We start from the raw sequence: 21,077 nt of genomic DNA, 5'->3' as shown, positions 1-21,077 counted from the left end.
CATTCTGTCTCTCCCTTTCTCATCTGAGAAAGAGTAAGGAGTAGGATTTGAAGGGGGGTGTATGTAGATAGACTGGTCTGGGAGAAGTGTCCGTGTATCTCTACAGTAAGAGTGTCGCTCATACTAATAACTCTAGAGTTTAGATTTCAGTAATTTTAGCATGTGCCCAGGTTCATTTTGACATTAATAATGCTTCCACTCTTGCCTTCTGGCTATCAGGGGAAGGGTAACGGACAGAGTCAAGTTAGTAGCTTGGTGATTGCATTTTCATTCTTCATCGTAATAAGCACCTGGAAACTTGAAGCCTCTTACTTAGAACAAGTCACATAGCCTAAAATTCTCCTCTGAAAAATCAGACTTAAGCTACATGATCTGGCCTCTCTAAAACTCTCTCATTCTGAATATTCTTTGGTTGAAACTTTCTTCTTACTTTTCAATTTATTTTCTTTACTTTGGCCATCCTGCAATGGACCAACAAACCAAAGAATAAATATTATTTTTATTTTCACAACCTTTTATCTTAGATTTCTCCATGGCTTTCAGTTTTCTGTCTTTCAGTCTCATTAAAGAATCAATCAGAATGAAGGTCTCATTTAAGATCAACTTAGAGGATAGAAGGAATTAAACTCCATTTTTCTATTTAGTCAGCTGCATCTAATGAACACCTGTGGGATGTAGAAAATGTTTAGTACCCTCTTATTTTTATAGTTATTCATTCAGGGGGTCATTTATTTACTCATTCAATAAACATCCAATGAGTCTGCCAAGCGCAGTACTATGCTCTGTAGGTTTAAAAAAACAACGTATGAGACAAGGGCTTTGCCCTCAAGAAACTCATGGTCTATCCTTCCATGAAAGAGTCAACACGGTTGGTAGTCTAGGGTAAGAGTCTAGTCCTTTGTCCTTTGTTGATTAAAACTTCTCTAGGAGTGAAACTTAAGAATATACTTTCATTTATCCAATAAGCCTTCTCTTATTTCCAACAAGGCACTTTAAACTTGGTGGTCAGAAGAACAAAAGACAAGATGTAAAGACATGAAATAAAGTCCTCTAGAATCGTACTGTATAGTTGAGAACATAAAATAGTTAACTCAAAAGGCATAGAATAAGGCATTATATGCTCAGCAACAGTGACAGAAAACAGGTATTATAATGTAAGGGAATGACATTTGTTGAACACATACTAAGTACCAAGTATTTTACATTTGTAATTTAATGGTACATGGTTTCAGAGTCTAATACATGTAAAAATACATGTAATTACAATTAGAAATTTATGTGCACACTAGAAAGTAGAAATAATAATTGAATGAATACCTATAAGTTAATTAACTAGATTCAACAAGTGTTCATGTTTCGATACATGTATATGGGTGTATGAATATATGAATCATCTACCTAACTGTACTATATATCTATCTGTTTATTATAGAGATCTTCTTGACCAAGCTTTTAGGTCAAGGATTGGAGATGCCCCAGTGACCTAGGTCTGGACTGGAGAGAGTGAATGCCTTGCCTTAGTCAGTCATCTTTCCAGTGCACAATTTAAAATCTGAATTTGTTTTCCCAAAGACCTAACTTTCCAAGTTTTCATCCTGATCCATTACAAAACTACAGAGAAAAAAATTGAGATTTCAGCCTGCAATCTGAGCAGCCCTAAGTGAGCTTTGGGTGGTGCCATATTAGAGGCAGTGAGGACTGCCTAGTACACAGGGAGCATGTCTCCCTTCCCAGGTCACCATCTATACCGTATAGAGGTCGACTGCAAGTACATACGTCTGCCTTCTGTGACATCTTTGTCTGAACCTTATAGTAACAGTATAACATTCTATTCTTTGAACTATTTCAACAGTTGCAAAAGTGTTTCATCCTCTTCACTGTCCACTTAGACATTTACAACAATGAATATTTTCCTCAGGAAACAAATTGTAGTTAAGATGCTGAGAATACCATCTTCTTTATTTTATCTCCTGTCATCTGATAAAGAACTTTGTGTCATCCAGCAGTCCCTGTTTTCAATACTGTCTTGTCTACTGAATATTCCTTTCAGCCTGTAAAATACTTGAGTCTCTCCCACCTATAAAGAAGGTAGAAGCAAAACAATCCTTTTCTGCCCATGAGATCACTTCTAGTGACCACACTCTTTTAGCTTTCTTTTCACTGGTAAACAACCCCAGTTTTCTATACACACTGTCTTCCCATATTGTCTCTAATTAAGCCCATTGAAGTGTGAATTCTGGTCTCAGACTTGACTGGAATTTTCCCTGTTGGTGTCTCCAAATTTGAGAAAAAAATTTGTCCAAATTTTTTTGTCCAAATTGATCTCCAAATTTGTCAGTTGTAACTGACACACTCTTAGTCCTTATACTGTTTGAGATCTTGCATCATTTGACTTTCTGTTGTTGTTGTTATTGTTACCATTTACAGCTTCATGAAAATTTGTTATTTCTTAGATTTCACGACTCCATCCTTTGCTGATCCTCCTTGCTCTCCCCTTGCACTGCTCACTTGGTGTCTGCGGATTCCTCCTCTTCTGCCCACTTTTATTAATCTTTCTCAGGGTTTAGTCTTTTCTCACTCTGTGTTCTATCCAGTTGATCTCATCCACTCCTCCTGCTTTTAGGAACTGAAGACTCCCAAGTCCATACTTCAACTTCATAACTAGATGCAAAAATAATCACCTGTGTGTCTAACTGCATTAGGTGCTGCTCCTGGATATCTTTGTCCCAAAGTGAGGTCATTATCTTCAATCAATCTTTCATCATACAAACCAAATCAAATGAAAAGCAAGATCAAATTACTTGTTCCTTTTTTAAAAATACACTCTAAAGCCATTTAAGCCATAAATTCTAGTTCTCTGGGTATTCTCTCCTAAAACATTCTTTATAATAAAATTGGTCCTTAAAACTTACTCCATCTATCTTTGAATTGTATCTTCAACCCAGCTCTGCCTCCCTGCCACTGGTTGAGTTTATTCAATCACCATTCCCTACCTGTACTAAGCTTTTACTTGCTTCTAATATAACTGACCTCCAAACCATTTTCACATTGCTTTTTGAATAATTTTTTAAAGCAAAAAGCAATCAGTAATCATCTACCTGCCTGGTTTAATGTATTATGTAGACTTTACTAACTGCAGAACAGAACTCAAACTTCCAAGAATGGCACAAAAAGAACTCCGTGATTTGGTTCCTGCAACTGAACTGGACCTTCTTTGATTCTCAGAGCATCCCAAGCTACTTTAACCCATGTGTCTGTTGCTCATGGAATTCTCTCTGCCTGGAGAGAATGGTGATATTCTTCCTTCCTTCCTTCCTAATTCCTTCCTTCCTCCCTTCTTTCCTCCCTCCCTCCCTCCGTCCCTTTCTTCCTTCCATCCTTCTTTCTTTCTTTCACTGCTCTCATTTAAAGAACACCATTAGGGACTTCCCTAGTCACGCAGTGGTTAAGAATTGAGCCCTGGTCTGGGAAGATCCCACATTCTGTGGAGCAACTAAGCCCACATGCCACAACTACTGAGCCTGTGCTCTAGAGCTCACAAGCCACAACTACTGAGCCTGCATGCCACAACTATAGAAGCCCGTGCACCTGGAGCCCATGCTCTGCAACAAGGGAAGCCACCGCAATGAGAAGCCCGCCCACCACAATGAAGAGTAGCCCCCCACCACAATGAAGAGTAGCCCCCACTCGATGCAACTAGAGAAAGCCCACGTGCAACAATGAAGACCCAATGTAGCCAAATAAAATAATAAATAAATAAAATAAAGAACACCATTAAATCATACCAGGCAGAGCTAATTAAACAATTAATCATAAGAGACACAGTTTAAGCAGTGGTTAGGAGTTCAGACTCCAAAACCAGCCTTCCCAGGTGCACATCCAAATTCTGTCATTTACCAGACATGGGCAAGTTGTTTGTGCTTTAGTTTCCTCCTCTGTGGAGATGATAGTAACAGTACCTTTTCATAAGACTTTGTAAGGATCAAAGGACCCCTGCATGGCACAATGTGATCTTCATTGTCAATATTGACACTATTGTTACACTACATTTCATGTGACCATGATACACAGACAGTCTTTTTATCATGTAGCTGTTGACATCATATTTATTTCCTTGATGGACTATTAACTCTGAAGTCAGGTTCCGTGTCTTATTCATCTTTACAGACTGTTTGACTTAGTACTATGAATGCCAAATCAGATACAGAAAATGTGACTGATGACGTCTGCTTGGCTCCAGCAAGGTGGCATTAGGGAAACCATTCCCCTTCCTGGCATCAAGCCACTCTGTCCCCATGTAACACCCAAATCTGATCCGCTTTATTATTTTTTTAATTGGAGTATAGTTGCTTTACAATATTGTGTTAGTTTACACAGTACAGCAAATTGAATCAGCTATACATATATCCCCTCTTTTTTGTATTTCCTTCTCATTTGGGTCACTGCAGAGCATTGAGTAGAGTTCCCTGTGCTATACAGTAGGTTCTCATTAGTTATCTATTTTATACATAGTATCAATAGTGTACATATGTCAATCCCCATCTCCCAATTCATCCCACCCCCTACCCCCCCACCTTGGTATCCATACGTTTGTTCTCAACGTCTGTATCTCTATTTCTGCTTTGATCCTACTTAAACGCAACCTGCAGTTTCACCCAAAGGAGCCAAACTGCACATGAGTTTCTCATGTCCTGAGTTAAAAATGGAATTTCGGAAGGCTTAGACTATCCATTGTGTTGTTGGTGCCAAGAAGGTAGAAACTTTATTTCATGAAATGGAAGAGATCGGAAGATTGTAGCTCACTAACCTTATTCACTTGATATTTCTTCATGTAGATGGTTTTTAAAATGTTTTGTTCATCTTTGGTTTTATTGCCTTATATGGTAACATTTAAATAATGGGGAGTAGAAGAATAGTCATTCCTATGGATGTTAAGATGCCAAAATAACCACAAATGTTTCCTCAACACACTGTTCCTTGAGTTATTGTCAGCATGTACCTCTTTGAAGTGGGGAAGCTGATTTAGAAAATTCACTGAGCATATGAAGGAATGGAACGTGAATGTCCAGAGTCAAGTATTTACTCCTAATTACATTGCTGTATTCGATCCAGTAGGCAAACCTAACTCAGAGAGCAGTAACCTAACAGAGAGATAAATATTTATTGCTGTAGAGAAGAAACTGGTCCCACTTTATGTAGAAATGTATCCAAAGATACAGTTGCAGCTGACTCCAATACAGTTAATATTGTTAAAGGTCGCTTAATGCTGACCCAGATCAACAAATTTTATCATTTGAATACTTACCTGTTGTACCATTTAAAATCATTCTGGTGATGCAAATTTGAAGAAAAATATTTCCCATCCTGTCAGGAACAATGGGCACGCATGCAAATTCTAGACACAATGCAAGTAGTATTGTGACAGAAGCACAAAGTGCTATGAGATTTATGTATGTATTAACTTTCATATGTATAAAATATTTCTGAAAGAATACACAAGACATGGTGACAGTGGTTCTCTGGGGAGAGCCAACAGAATACCGAGAAGTAGGGGTGAGAGGGAGACTTATTTTTCACTGTTTATATTTTTCTATTCTTTTCACAAAGAAAAATAAAGAAAATTAATGTCATAGGACTACAGAGAAAAGGCAGTTACATTCTAATGAGGGATTCTGAAGGCTTCTTGATGGAACAGTGACATGAGCTTGTCCTCTTGGAGATGTGCTATGTCACCACTAAAGGTCATATTTTATCTTTCTGAATCATAGTTTTGTCTGGATATATACCCAAAAGTGGGATTGCTGGATCATATGGCAACCCTATGTAGTTTGGGGTGAGCAGATGCAAACTATTATATATAGAAGGGATAAACAACAAGGTCCTACTGTATAGCACAGGGAACTATATTCAATATCCTGCAATAAACCATAATGGAAAAGAATATAAAAAAGAATGTGTGTGTGTGTGTGTGTGTATATACATATATATATATATATATATATATATATATATAACTGAATCACTTTGCTGTACAGAAGATATTAACACAACATTGTAAATCAACTATACTTCAATTAAAAAAAAAAAGAACATATGTTATGATCCTGTGGCATCCCTTAACTGCACTCAGCCATAGGCGTTTCTGAGTATCAAATCCAAATATGTGTCTCGGGGATAGCTGGTAGCTCAATTGTGTCAACAGTTAAATGTTCTGAATTCTATAACCTCAACCTGAATACAGCAACATAAAACTGAAATAAGTACTCCCAAATTAAGCTTGATATTTCTCTAATGAAGAACAAACACTTGTAAACATGGACCATGGTGTATCTGAGCTGCTTGCATGTAGGCAGTAAAAAATGTCGGTTGTGTCATCTGCTTGAATCTGCCCAAATTATCACTTTAAAAAAATTAATTCGGGCCTCCCTGGTGGCGCAGTGGTTGAGAGTCCGCCTGCCGATGCAGGGGATATGGGTTCGTGCCCCGGTCCGGGAGGATCCCATATGCTGCGGAGCGGCTGGGCCCGTGAGCCATGGCTGCTGAGCCTGCGCATCCAGAGCCTGTGCGCCGCTACGGGAGAGACCACAACAGTGAGAGGCCTGCGTACCGCAAAAATAATAATAATAATAATAATAATAATTAATTCAATGTCACTTTTATCTAAGGCTTTGAAGGTTACAGTGAAGAAATTTCTGGGTCACAATGGAAAAGTAAAACGCTTGGTACTTTTTACTATAGGCTAACTTAGGAAAATAAAAATGTCCATTCTTCTTTTGGAGCTATCTGGCATAACTCTATAATGTGTTATTACTATTGCCCTATTGCTTTTTTAACAGTCCAATACAAAATTCCATCACTTTCAACTATGAGCATGGGAGGTGGGAAATAATTCCTCCCCCATAGTCAAAATTGCAACTTTCCTGTGATCTTTTCACTAAGGGCTGCTGTGTAAGAGCCTTTTGGATTGTTTTATTTGAAGAAAATGGATTCTTGGGAGAGATGTGAAAAAAAAAATGTTTTCTGTAGCCTTGGTTTGCCAGCTGTTTTATATGGGCATTTGATATTAAGTGATACGGAAACCTTATCTTATTACACTAGGAAAGGAATCTAGTGTGAAGCATACGTTGGCATTACAATAAAAATAACCAATAACTTATTAATCTTGTGCTATAGTGTTGCCCTGAGGATAGTATTTGTGGTTCTGACTCCAACAAAATTGCCTATGGACGTGAAAGACAAGGCAGGGCTGTTTATTTCAGTGGGCAAATAGGATTGTGTGTGGTTTTCTGCATTAAAAAACATCCTACCCTGGGATTATTGATATATACATGTTATTTTTATTGTCAGTGAAATAAGATTCCACCATATTACTACTGACTGCCAAATCCCCTGAAGATGACTTTTCTGCAGGCAAAATAATGTCCTATTAGTGACCTAGACTTCCATTTTCTGGACTTCTGGAGCCCACTTGCTTTACATGCCAGAAAACCAAACAACCCTTTGCGTTCCTTAAAAATATTACTTTTTTCAGAAGCTGGCTTAGAGTTCTACAGATAGATCATGCTTAGTTAACCCGTTTAGCCCCTTTGGCATTTGGAATTTTGTTCATGGGAAACCTCTCCAGAGATAACCAGTTCACATTCCTGCAAAAGTTTCTCAACCTTGACACTAGTGACATTTTGGACCAGATCATTTTTTGGGTGGGAGCTGTACTGTATTTAGCAGCATCCCAGACCTCTACCAAACAGATGCCAGTAGCAGCCCCCTGACCCAGTTGTGACAACCAAAAATATCTCCAGATCCTGCCAAATGTCCCCTGGGGAGCAAAATCCCTTTTAGTTTAGAACAAGGTAGAAAAGGAATACTTGTCGTACACTTGTGGATTCACTATGTACATTTTGGCAAAGAAATATCTTAGGGGAGTAAACTCTTCCCAGGAAAATGGTTAGCTAAAAATTCATTCCCAGTTTTCTATAATAGCATTTGCAAGGCATAATGCATAAATAACCAGATACAAAAACATAAAGTCACATGTTTAGAATGACCTTAGCTTTGTTATTATGGCCAAAAAGTGCTGTCAATTTCATCTTTCCTGTTCCCCCAAAACAAGACACCTATTCTTGAAGTATTTATTTGGATGTTCTTTCTTTCTTTCTTTCTTCTTTTTAAATGTGATGGCCATGTGAGAGTGTTTTTAAACCATGAAGGATACATGGCAGGGATTGAGAAAAAGTGAAGAGATTGGGAAATTCATTCTGCAGTTCTCTCTTTGGAGTCTGGCTAGGTGCATTTTCTTTAGATATGGTGCCTTTAAGCCTCAGATTCAATAATATCCTCTCCTGTCATGGTTTAAGCAAAGGTTTCCTGTGAATTCATCTGGTTTATGTTTGGATTTGGGGAGAGCCTATTTCAGAATACCAGAATTAGGGGATCAAGACAGTGTGCTGAGTCTGATCTTCTCAGTACATCTTCTGCTCTAAATGACTCTCTGATTTGAGGGGCAGTACTGGATCTTGCTGGGAAGCATGAAATATTCTTGTTTGATGGATAGGATTAGAGCAGACAGAACAAAAATGCCTGAAAATTTCCCCCAAGGGTGCCCTTTGTTAGTATCCGTTTACTTGGCTGTTTTCTTTATGTTTCTGCTGTTTTTCCCATAAAATTTCCTGTAAACTTTGCCAGTCCATCCTATCCTTACTGCTTTCATTTTTAATATGACAATTGGTACATTTCGCAAAATAAACCAGCCACTCTAAAATGTGATGCATGATTTGCTCTGTTGGTACAAGAGGCTGAAACTGGGTTTCTAAGAAACTTGCATGGTGAATGAAAAGGGCCGTTTGTGGAGTGGTCATGAGTACCTGCTATGTTATTATGAGCCCCAAATAAGTCTTTCTGTTCACTGACTCATAAATAAAATCTGTCAAAGATAAGATCTAAAGCGTTTTTTTTTTTAATACAAACCATGATTTTTGTAGAAAAGGTCTGTTTTCCCTGGTTGTCAGTACCTTTGCATGCTTAGAAAACAGGCATTAGTTTAAGCTTCCACTGAGCATTTACAGATATGTGATGCCAGCCAATTTTCTCTGGGTTCTCACCTCTCAGCTTCCTGTTTGAACAGAAGCCATCTTCTGTGCCCCCACCAATTTGACATTGGCGGCCTCTACTGTAATCACTACTTATCTCTCTAAACTGCTCTGCATTCATTTATTCATTCATTCAACCTACAGGTATTAAGCAAGACATACCTTGGAGATATTGTGGGTTCAGTTCCAGACCACTGCAATAAAGCAGATATCTCAATAAAATGAGTCACACAATTTTTAAAAATTTCCCAGTGCTTATAGAAGTTATGTTTGGACTAGACTGTAGTCTATTAAATGTGCAAAGCATTATGTCTAAAAAAACAATGTACATACATCAATTAAAAATATTTCATTGCTAAAAAATGCTAAGCACCATCTGACAATGCAGGGTTGCCACAAACCTTCAATTTGTAAAAGTTGCAATATCTGTGAAGTGTAATACAGCAAAGCACAATAAAATGAGGTATGCCTGTATTTACTATGTCCCAGGCTCTGTTCTAGGCAACAAAGTCAAGGTGTCCTCAACTCTCTTGAAGCTGACATTCTAGAGGGAAAAATAATCAATAAATACATTCCGTTAGTCAACTTGACTGCTGTAACAAAATGCCATTGATTGTGTGGCTTTAAACAACAGAAATATATTTTCTCACAGTTCTGGAGGCTGGAAGTCCAAGATCAGGGTCTGGCTGATTTAGTTTGGGATTTAGTTCCTGGCTTTTACAAGGCTGCTTTCTCATTATGTCCTCACATGGCCTTTCCTCCATGTGAGCATGTGGATAGAGAGAGAGCCAGCACTCTAATGCCTCTTCTTATAAGGACACTAACCCTTTGAGGTTAGGGCCCCACCCTCATGAGCTCATTTAACCTTAGTTTCTTCCTTAGAGGCTCCATCTCCACATACAGCCACTTTGGAAATTAGGACTTCAATATATGAATTTTAAAGAGACACAAACATTCAGTCCATAGCATATATAAAGACATTTTTAAAAATGATTAGTTCAGATAGTGATAAGAACAATGAAAAAAAGAAATAAAGGAATAGAGAACAGCTGGGGCAGAGATGGTGGTTGCTACTTTAGCTAGAGACTTCTGAAAAGATGGGAAAGTTGAGTGAGACCAATAATGAGAAAGAAATAGTTCTAGGGTGATTTGGGGAAATAACCATTCCAGATAGAGAGAATTGTAAGCGTAGTGGCCCAAGATGAGAGTGAGAATGACAGGCTCATGTGACAGAAGAAGGTCAGTGTGGTTGGATCCTAGTTGGCTCTGGGGAGAGAGGTGGGCAATAGCCTGATTGTGCTCGTCAATATGAGGAATTCAGATTTTGTTCTCATTGCAATGGAAAGCCATTGACCAGCTTTAGGCTGGTTAATGTATAGATATGGTTCAATTTAAATGCTTAAATAGAAAGACTCAAAGGAATGTCCTACCCATCTTTGGTATACATAGTAAATGTTCAATACATTTTTTTAAAGTGGAAGGATGGATGTTTTCTTACATAGTAATTGACTTTAAAGTCAGATTTATTAACTGTAATTTATATTGAGTATATATTCACTCTTAAGAGTGTACAATTCTATGAGGTCTGACAAGCACACAGTTGTGGAACCACCAAGCAATGAAGATATAGAACAGTTACATCACTTTCCAAAATTCCCTCAGGTGTCTGTGCACTCAGACTCTTCCCCCAATCCCAGCCTTTGGCATCCATTATTTATTTTCAGTCTTTAAAGTTTTGCATTTTCCATAGTATTATATAAATGCATATAAAATATAGACTTTTGAGTTCGACTTCTTTCATTTAGCATAATTTACTTAAGATTCACCATGTTAAATATATCAGTAGTTCTTTCCTTTTAATTGTTTAGTTGCATCCCAGTGTATGGATGGACCACAGTTTATTAATTCAATTGAAGGATATTTGGCTTGTTTCCAGTTTTGGGCAAGTATTAAATAAAGCTGCTATAAATATTTGCATTAAGGTTTTTGTGTGAACTCAAGTTTTCATTTATCTTCAGTTACTATGTACCGGTGGGATAGTTGGGTTATATGCTATGTATATGTTTAACTTTATAAGAAACTGCCAAACTGTTTCCTAAAAGGGCTGTATCATCCTGTATCTCCACCAACAATGAAAGAGTTCCACTTTCTCTGAATCCTTGACAGCTCTGATTGTCTTTTTTTTTAATTTGGCCATTTTAATGAGTATATAGTCAATATCCTTTTTTTCTAAAATTTTAGAGGTATTGTAGGTATAGGTATGGATAGTAAGGAGGATGCAATGTGTAATGGTGTAATTTTTTCAGCTACATCTTTTTTAACCAAAAGACTATGACCTTATAATCCTTGTTGAGAGCTAGATCAATTTAAGACTCTAGTTCCCCAATCCTTGCTTGAAGACTTGTATAGGATCTAAGCTTAAAGAATTTACTCTTTGAAACCTGGCAACCTTGAAATCCAGCCCCCCTACACTCAGTGGGGTTCTCATGGAATGCTTCTTTAGAAAGGTGACCCATGAGATCCTCTATTCAAAATATCAGTGACCCCTGAGAGGTGATGAAGGTTTTGTCTCCAAAACTCCAACCTCAGTCATACTATTTAAAAGAAAGAAAGAAAGAAAGAAATATTACTAAAAGTTATTACTTTTAAAAAGTAATACTTTTTATTACTAAAAGTAGTAATTGACTTTTGCTAAGAGTATGGCAAAGTGAAGTAATGATTCCACGATCCCTGAGAGGCATTTTCCCAATCTATCCTGATATCAGTGAAATACTCCATCACAGCCCACCTGGTTTTGTCTGCATGATGTGTGGCTGGTCACTCTAGCCTTTCCCTTACCAGTGAGACATAAAGAAAAAAAACATGATTTAAAATTCTGCTGTGGAATTTGAGCATTAGGTAACTTGTGGACTCCAGGGTATAGTCTGAGCAGAGATGGCCTGTAAGTATTTTTGATACCCTTTAATAGATCTCTATTAAAGCTGTCCTTTAATAGATCTCCAGAAGGATCATCCCTCCTCTGATTTGTGAAGGTCTGATCTTGCCCAGTATTATTCTATAATTGTTCAATGAAGGACCCTGGAAGACCAGAAAACTCAGTGCTTTTTACAGCATGTACAGTGGTATATCACATAGGTCCAGAATCTCCATCAGTTCCCTGACTGAATCCAGAAAAGATTCCTTTCCTCACCTAGACCTAAATTGTCCACAAATTGTCCTCTTTTCATGGAGAAAGAAAGTACTTCGCTTAGTTTCTGCCTGAGGGCATGGATTCATGCCTAGCACAAATGATCCAGAACTCTCTGTAAGCTGATCCTCTTTCTTGAATGAAGGGATAGATGCAGTTTCTGTCTGTGTAACACCAGCCACCTGTATAAAGCTTGGTGCTATGGTTTTGCCTTTCTTTCAAGGAGCTTTAGAAACAATGCCCATGGCTTTTCTCTGCTATTGGTTAAACATACTATTACACTCACCTGGCCTAAGAGATTTTTGTGCAGCCAATTTTATAAGAGGACTCAAAATTGTCATTTTATTCAGAACAACTTATTTCTTGTGGAATCAGAGACCATCAGTCTCCTGCATGGTCCTGTTAACAGTTGATGGGCAACATGAGGGTGGGTCTCTGTCTTCTCCAGACGTGTGTGGTAGCGTTTGGTTAGCAGCCAGGCGTGCATCAGCTTCATGAATCTATGAATCTTCTTTTTGTTTTTCTGTTTGCAGATTTTATTCTTCACCGTACAGTATTGCAACCAACCGCATGATTCCACAGACACCCATCACGCCATTCATTGCTGCTTCCCCTGTCTCCACATACCAGGTATGTCCGGTTTACCTGCACCTCCCGGGAAACCTTTCTTGCCAGGAACAGACTAGATCAAGACAAAAGGGACACAGTAGGATTTTTGTTTTAAGTTGTCTTCCCTTTAGTCATATCTTAATGTCATAATACTCAAACTATCCATTGAGCCTACACTTTCAAGGGTTTGTTTGCATCTGTTTCACTGAATGATAAAAACCCACCGAGCTTTCCATTCTTCCTGCTGAGTTTTCATGATTTTGCTACTTTCCAGCCAACATTAGTGCAGCTTTCTTACCACTGAGAGGTTATTTTGTGTGTTGTCTGTTATTTTGGTTGTTGTTCCCTAGGGTATCTTTTCTGAGAACACATTTCTGGCAACTCCCTGCACACCCTCCAGGATATTGTATCATTGTCATCTCATTTCGTCACAATTGTTCTGTGTATCCATGGAAAGCTACATGGATAGATGAAAATCATTTGCTCCAAGAAATAGGGAAGATTATCAAAGGGGTTAAAGTAATTCCTACTTCCTCTTCTTACTTCATTCTCAGTTCCAAAGAGGCCAAAAGAGACCTCGGGGGTTCTACATGTTGAAACACAAGAAAATCTGAGACTCAGTGTGTGTCCTAAACCAGATGTTGTAGCCAGTTAGTAATGCTAAGTCCACAGGTGGATTGAAATAGCCATCCTTCTCCCTCAAACAGTGCTCCTTATCTTATTCCTTTGAGTCATCAAAGATATGATATTTCTCCCTGCTTCTCTTTACCTCATGTAGTTCTTCAGACAATTCTTCTAATTCAAATAGAAAAAAATGCCTATGAATGCTACCTAGAGTGTTGAGTGTCACTGTTTAAAGCTTTGGAGAGAGAAAGAAAGAGCAAGAGTGCGAGTGTGTGCCTGCGTGTGTTTCCCTATATTGTGCAGATGATGGGTGGGTGGGGGGTTTACAACAGGGAAAACTGTAATGTTGCTGACTGCTACGAATTCAGTGAAGTTTCACATTATTCATCCACTACATACGTCATATCAGGAGGTCCCAGCTGTCAGAGCATCATGCTTGAGACTATGCACTTTTTTCCTTAACTGATTCCCCCTAAAGCAGATCATTCTCATTCTGTGTCTGCACTTAGATTCTTGATACCTGTCGGGTGAGCGGAATAGACTTTTGTGTGAATTGCATTAGAGGGTCTCAGAATGGCTGATTTCTTAATTGCCTTTCCTTGGGACCCATGAGGCTAAGTGCAGATGCTGTTCAGTTTTTGCTCTTCCTACAGGCCTGCCTGGTTGTAATGTGTGTTTTTTGGTTTTTTACCCATTTTTTTCTCATCTTGGCCTCTGTTTCAGCCAAGACCACCCATTGAGCTCCACTGTAGAGCACTTTGGTGACATGAATAAAATCTCCACAGAACAGTCATTTCTTTTGGGAGGGCTCATAAGTGGAATTTAACTCTGGCTCTCTTTTCTCAAAAAAGGAATTAGAGCAATTTCTTATGTTGTTGATTCTTGCTTTTCACCACTTCTTTTTTTTTTTTTTTTTTAATCTAAAGTTCATTGGCAATTTCATTGATGTGAGTATATTGAAAACAAAATCTTTGGGGCTCTCTATGTCACAATCAGCTCTTAGAAGCTGACTTTCTCATTTGGCTGATGGCGAACATTCAGAACACTTGGCTGGCTCATATACTCATTTTTATTTGCATTACCAGTTACCATGAGCGAGAAAAATCACAGACTTGCTTAACTTGGGTTTAACCCAAAACATACCCCAAAATTTCTGGTTTATCGCTCTAATTCTTCCCCAACTTTTACCACTTGGATTTATTTCCAAGATGGGATCACTTGAGAATATGAAGTTAGAACCAATGACAGAAAAAGAGGAAGTCTTAGAAGTCATGTTAAGCAATGCCTCCTTCCTTATTTGCCCGGGTCTTCCCGGAAGTTGACCTACAAACAGGAGATTCCTGAAGCCTCCAAATGTGCTCCATGGCTCAGCCTGGCCCATGTGGGCACTACAGCCAGCTCCAGGGAAGTAGGAATTTGCTTTACATTGTACCATGTTTCAGGGACCAAATGAATCAGGTCCAAGAATTTCCTTTGTACCCTTAGTTTTGAGCACTGATTCGCTGTAAGTCAGGTGGACTCCACTTTCTTATGACCTAGTGTGACTCCACTGAACGCAAGAACCGAGTTCTCTCTGTGATTGCTTTCTTCTAATAAATGCTGTTTGATGCATAGGTCCAGAGTACTTCATGGATGCCTCATCCGCCATACGTTATGCAACCAACAGTAAGTGTTCTCAGTCACCTGAGGCTCGATGTTTCTATTATCCGAGTGCAAGCTTTTGTAATGCATAGAAGCTTTGGGGTAAAGCTTTTGTTCTATTCCATGCCTCTTTCTGGCAGCCCTATTTTCCAGATACAAAGCTGTTCCTGAAATTCTATAAAAGTGTATATAGTAGATAGCGTGATAGTGATGGAGAGAAACAGAGTTGAGAGAGGAAGAGAGAGAGAGAGGGAGAAAGAGAACAAACTTGATTGGAGGAAATAGCAATCAAACTCTCCTGTTACTGTCTACCATTTGTTATGAAAGGAGAGTGTCTACTTCATGCAGAATTGTGAACTCTGGACAGTTAAATCCATTATAGGAGGAAAGCCTTTCTGTTGTCCTTCTCCTCCTGTTATGCTTTGTTTTCTTCGGATGCAGTTGGGTGTGCATTGGGAACGATTTTGTGTATCATGGCTAAGTGTTGACTCAAAGCAATATATTTGAAATAGGAAGGTATTTGTCTACTAATAGATGTGGATAGATAATAGATAGCAAGGTTGGTAGATGACTTTTATGTTAACTAACTAGAGCCATTCTCTTCTTCTTTTAGTGGAAAATTTCTTCCCAAAATATTCAAACTCTATTTTCTACTAGCTAGCTTTCCCATTTTGTGGTACAATATTACATTAGTCCCAAGGGAAATAATATTACCTATTCCATTAGAATCCAGGCTGAAGACTATTGATTCCATGTATCTTTGTCGAGGTCTTCCATGTTTTTGAGCTCTATAGAAGTACTAGCCAGGGAGATTTCAAGAGCAATATACTCATGGGAGTGTGAGATAGGGGAAAGATCCCCAACAGAAAGTTGTGTGACAAGGTCTCTGGTGTACTCTCCTGGGTATGTTCAAATCTGTAACTTTGTTTCCTTTTCTGTCACTATACTTAACATGGCTTTGGGGAGGATCAAAACAGAGAGAATATGTGAAAACAGTGTTTGAAGTATGACATACTATACCTTATTATTATCATTAATCCTTATTATTGAATGTATTAGTTGTTCAAAGAAGAAGCAGTGCTACATTTTAACCCTTTTCAAAGCTAAATATAAATAAAGTAGCACATATTAAAAAAACAGGGAGTTAAATACACAGACATCTATTTCCTGGACTCAAAGGATCACAACACCTGGCTTTCATATTTGAGCTTTGTCCATTTTCTTAAAAAATAAGGAACACTCCATGTTGCTCCTAGTGTTTTGATAGTTTGCTTTTTATTTAAAGAATAAAATATATGTAGCTTACTAGAGCAGAACTTTAGACCCTATTCTGCAGATCCCCATATTTACTCTTATTCACATACCTTGGGGGCTTCCTGAGTTTATCTGATCTGTGTTGTGTAAATCAGACCAACACATAACAAATCGAGGCTGTTCTTTTCTGTCCAAGTTGTGAGGTAGAATTCAACAGATGGAAACAACTACCTTCTAAAAAAATATTGTGTGTGTCTAAAGAGCATTGAGGCTAGCTTAGTCCTCACACTGAGGTCAAGCATCATCTCATCATGGCCTAAAGGAATGCACATCTGGCAAAATCTGAATATTTTTCTAGATACCAAAGTATGGAAGATTCCACAGTATTTCTGGAGCTGTGAGGAGATGGGAAGATATTTGTATGTGTTTTTTTCCGACTGCCACTCAGGGCCTTAGCTAAGTGTTTTATTAGCTCCTCCTCCTCCCCAGACCAGCTTCACCCATTTTTTGGATGTATTATTTCTTGTATATCTTCCCCTAACAATAGTTGTGTGTGTGTGTGTGTGTGTGTGTTCATTTGTCCCCCACCAGGATCTTTCTTGTGATGGCTTTTGCTCCCTAATATCTTTTCACCTCCCCTGACTAGACTCTGTATGATGTTTGAGCTTAGGTCACCCCCCTTAAGATGTAATGCTTGTGGCTGGGACAGATTCCTGGGGAAAGGAGTGGCTGGGGCACCCACCACCTTGTTATCTTTAACATGGAAAAATTGGCTAAACCGCATCATGGAAACACAATTTGTAGCATCAATCTGTAACAGTTTTGTTGGTTGTCTTTATTGTATAAAGAACCTTTACCCAACTGGTCTTAGTTTCATCATCAAAGTGGGGTTGGTTAAATTAATCACTCTGTGATACTAAAACATAAAAATAATTAGGCAGTCCAGGGTGGAGAAATAAAATACCTGGATCTGAAGGGAAGGAATGAATGACTTGGTGATTAATAGCATGGACTCTTTTTTTTTTGGCTGCGTTGGGTCTTCATTGCTGCACGTGGGCTTTGTCTAGTTGCAACGAGTGGGGGCTACTCGTTGTTGGAGTGCACGGGCTTTTCGTTGCAGTGGCTTCTTTTGTTGCTGAGCACGGGCTTCAGTAGTTGTAGCACGTGGGCTCAGTAGTTGTGCTGCATGGGCTTAGTTGCTCTGCAGCATGTGGGATCTTCCCAAACTAGAGATCAAACCCGTGTCCCCTGCATTGGCAGGTGGATTCTTAACCACTGCACCACCAGGGAAGTCCCAATAGCATGGATTCTTGGTTAGGCTCTTTGAGAGAGGAAAACCTTTCTGTTATAGGACTTCGGGCAATTAAACTTTCTGAGCCACAGTTTTCTCATCTGTAATATGGATATAATCATGACTAAATTATTATGGTTTCGGTTCATGAAATGAAGCAAGGCTTTAAAGCTCTTAAAATAGTGCCAGACAAATAGCAAACACTCAGTAAATTACTGTTATCATTATTCAGTTATATGAGTAGATGACTGCACATTGTGCTTTAGATTAGCCCAATTATATAAAATGAGTGTTGGTATAGGAAGAAGTTGAGAAAAAGCAATAATCACCCATTTCTACCACATTCATACTGCTTATTTAGCATACTTTCCTAATGAGTTTGGTGGAGATAGCCTCTATGGCTATAAATAAGATAAATTGCTTAGATTGGTGTTTATCTCATTTACTTCCTAAATCCTTCAACACCTATAATAAAAATAATGAAAATAAAGGCCCATTGGGTACCTCTTGTATGTCAGTAACTGGAACCTACTTTACAAATAAATTCAAGGTGTCCATAGCTACACATCTCCAATATATTGCCCATAATAATGATTTGCTTACAACTCTTCTCCTTTCTCACGTTTTCTCTTCCACTATTTTAAGAAAATCATACAGATAAGCTCTCTGTGTATAGAGTGCAAAGGCATGCTTCCCCCATCACTGTGAATCACATGGCCTCCTACACTGCAGCAAGAGCCCTTCAGGTTCTTTTTAAGCTCGACTCGAGGGCCCCAAGGTCTCAACCAGGCTTGTATCTGAAGAGAAAACAGTGCTTCATTCAAATCTGAAAGTAGAGCACAGTGCCTCTAACCTTTCCCTACTAGGGAGGGGTAATGATCTATAAGAGAGACATGAATTGATGGAAAGAAGGGAGGGGAGTAGTAAAAGGACGCGAGGAAAACAGAAAGCATAAGCGTAAAGCTGAAGTTGGCCGTTTAGGTTTGCTTCTTTGCAGATTGAAATTTCTGAGTTGTGTGCAATGCACTTTTTTGTAAACTTAGAAGAAAACTCTGAGAGGCTTCTCACTTTTAAGGAAGAGGGAATAAAATTCTCCCTGCCTTGGTCATATCTCTCGTACTGGTGTTTCTGCGAGGAAACCATTCTCTGTCAGTTGTCTGACTCTGGGACTTTATCAGGCCAAACCCCACTGAGGACAGCAAGAGCGTTTCTATTTGCACTTTATTTTTTTTTCACTGAAAGAGAGCACTCTGAGACTAAATCAGGAATTCACTCTTTGCTGATGTTGCCAATGCAGTTGGGTACGTGTTGCTGTTTCCCAGTGCAGAGTTCTGTCCTAAACTCTGAAATCTCACCACGACACTGACAGGATTTTTTTTTTAAACATCTTTATTGGAGTATAATTGCTTTACAATAGTGTGTTAGTTTCTACTGTATAACAAAGTGAGTCAGCTATATGCAGACATATATCCCCATATCTCCTCCCTCTTGTGTCTCCCTCCCACCCTCCCTATCCCACCCCTCTAGGTGGTCACAAAGCACCGAGCTGATCTCCCTGTGCTATGCGGCTGCTTCCCACTAGCTATCTGAGAATGGACTTGAGGACACGGGGAGGGGGAAGAGTAAGGTGGGACTGACAGGATTTTAATAGAGGATGGATTGCACTAAATATCTACTCTGTGTGGCAGCTTGTCACACCGGAATCTCATATGAATGCACAATTGAAATCCCTGTGTTATGATATGTCAGGTATTTTGTTACATCTGTACTGACAGGGAGAAAAGATGATAGTTCCCAAGAAGAAGTACAGTTCAATTCTCTTACATTTTATTTAGGCTCATGTGCATCATAAATCTTCTGTTCTTCATGTGGTTAGCGTTAATTATTCTCAAGGAGAAAGGTCAACTTTCATTTTTACTTAATTACAAATAACTTATCTAACTACAGGATTCTAAGAAATGCAAGATGCTCTTATGGAGTCATTGGATGATTTGTTGCTATGCATGGCTAAATTATGACTTATGATGAATAAACCTTACATTTATAGCTAAACAGTCAATATAAACTTTCCCTCTACAACAAAAGAAAAAGTTCAAAAAAGCTCCAGAATACTTGATTTGGTCATTCTTTACCTGCAGGTAGGTAAGACCTAAGGCTTAATTTTAGGGGCCATATCCTCCAAATTTGCAGGCATGTTTTTCCTAAAACACATCACCGAATTTGGAAAGAACATTTAAGTCATTAGAATTCTGTTCAGAAAGCAAAGTTTTCAGATACTATCATTTTATTCCGACCGCTGAACTGAGCAAAAATTCTTTGTAAGTATCATTGTCAAAGTACCAAACAAAGACAAAGTGTGTTTGCTATGTAAGGAGTTTACCTGGTGGATATAGATCTACAGGCCAAATCTTTTTTAAGTAACCAGCAAATACAAAATAGTAACTCTAGCCCATTTATACTATTTCTACCAGAAGAGAATTTAAAAAAATATGTGAGAGTAAGTTTAGAAGGAACAACTTCATTTGGGTGTCACCTCCCTATAAATATACTCCTGGGGTAAAGTAAATACAAAGAAGACCACTTCCACAGATAGTCTCTTCAATACCTTAACATTTAAGTTCTACTCTCTTAGCAAATTTCAATTATTCAACATGGTGTTATCAACTATAGTCACCATGATTTACATTAGCTTCTCAAATCTTATTTATCTTATAGCTGAAAATTTGTACTCCCCACCACACCCCCAGCCCTTAGCAACCACTTTCTTCTCTGTTTCTATGAGTCTGACTATTTTTGTCTTTCCCTAGATTCCACATGTAAGTGGTACCATGTAGTATTTGTCTTTCTCTACCTGGATTATTTCACTTTGCATAATGCTCTCAAGGTCATCCATGTTGTCACAAATGGTAGGATTCCTTCTTTCTGCAGCTGAATAATATTCCAGTATACACACACACACACACATACACACACACACATACACACACACACACATACACACATAACACACACACACACACATATATACGTCACGCTTTCTTGTTCCATTCATCCATTGAAGGAGACTTAAATTGTTCCATATCTTGGCTATTGTGAATAATTCTGCAATGAACATGAGAGTGAAAGTATCTTTTTCTCCTTGAAATGGTCACTTGATTAAGTCTTTTACTGGGCCCTTAGTTATACCAGACATCGACTCTTCATTTCAAGAAACTGAGAACATTGAGTTCAATGAAAAAAAAAAATCAACAAATAATAAACAAATATTCTTGAGCATTAAATATGCACAGAATATTCTTCTAGGTATTGTTGGAAATGAGAGAGAGTAAGAAAGAATCAGTCTGTCCTCAAGGCACACAATCTCTCTGTGGAGATAATTATTATA

At 38.4% G+C, this 21,077-nt stretch overlaps 1 protein-coding gene across 6 annotated transcripts in view; it reads left to right on the top strand.

The window, feature by feature from the left end:
* The window catches only part of RBMS3 (RNA binding motif single stranded interacting protein 3), a gene marked incomplete at both ends in the record, with an annotated part of 717,356 nt that overhangs the window by 612,577 nt on the left and 83,702 nt on the right, over positions 1-21,077 (top strand). For 4 of the 6 annotated variants that reach the window (XM_079713423.1, XM_079713424.1, XM_079713426.1 and 1 more), the window contains 2 exons: positions 12,807-12,903; positions 15,121-15,171. In XM_079713423.1, coding sequence (XP_079569549.1) covers positions 12,807-12,903; positions 15,121-15,171 — 148 coding nt within the window. The remainder of the gene's footprint in view (positions 1-12,806; positions 12,904-15,120; positions 15,172-21,077) is intronic. The other 2 variants (XM_079713428.1, XM_079713427.1) reach the window with 1 other exon arrangement.

The sequence above is a fragment of the Hyperoodon ampullatus genome, assembly GCF_949752795.1.
Source record: "Hyperoodon ampullatus genome assembly, chromosome: 10".
In the NCBI taxonomy this organism is placed as follows: Eukaryota; Metazoa; Chordata; class Mammalia; order Artiodactyla; family Ziphiidae; genus Hyperoodon; species Hyperoodon ampullatus.
This window is presented reverse-complemented; position numbering and strand designations above follow the sequence as displayed.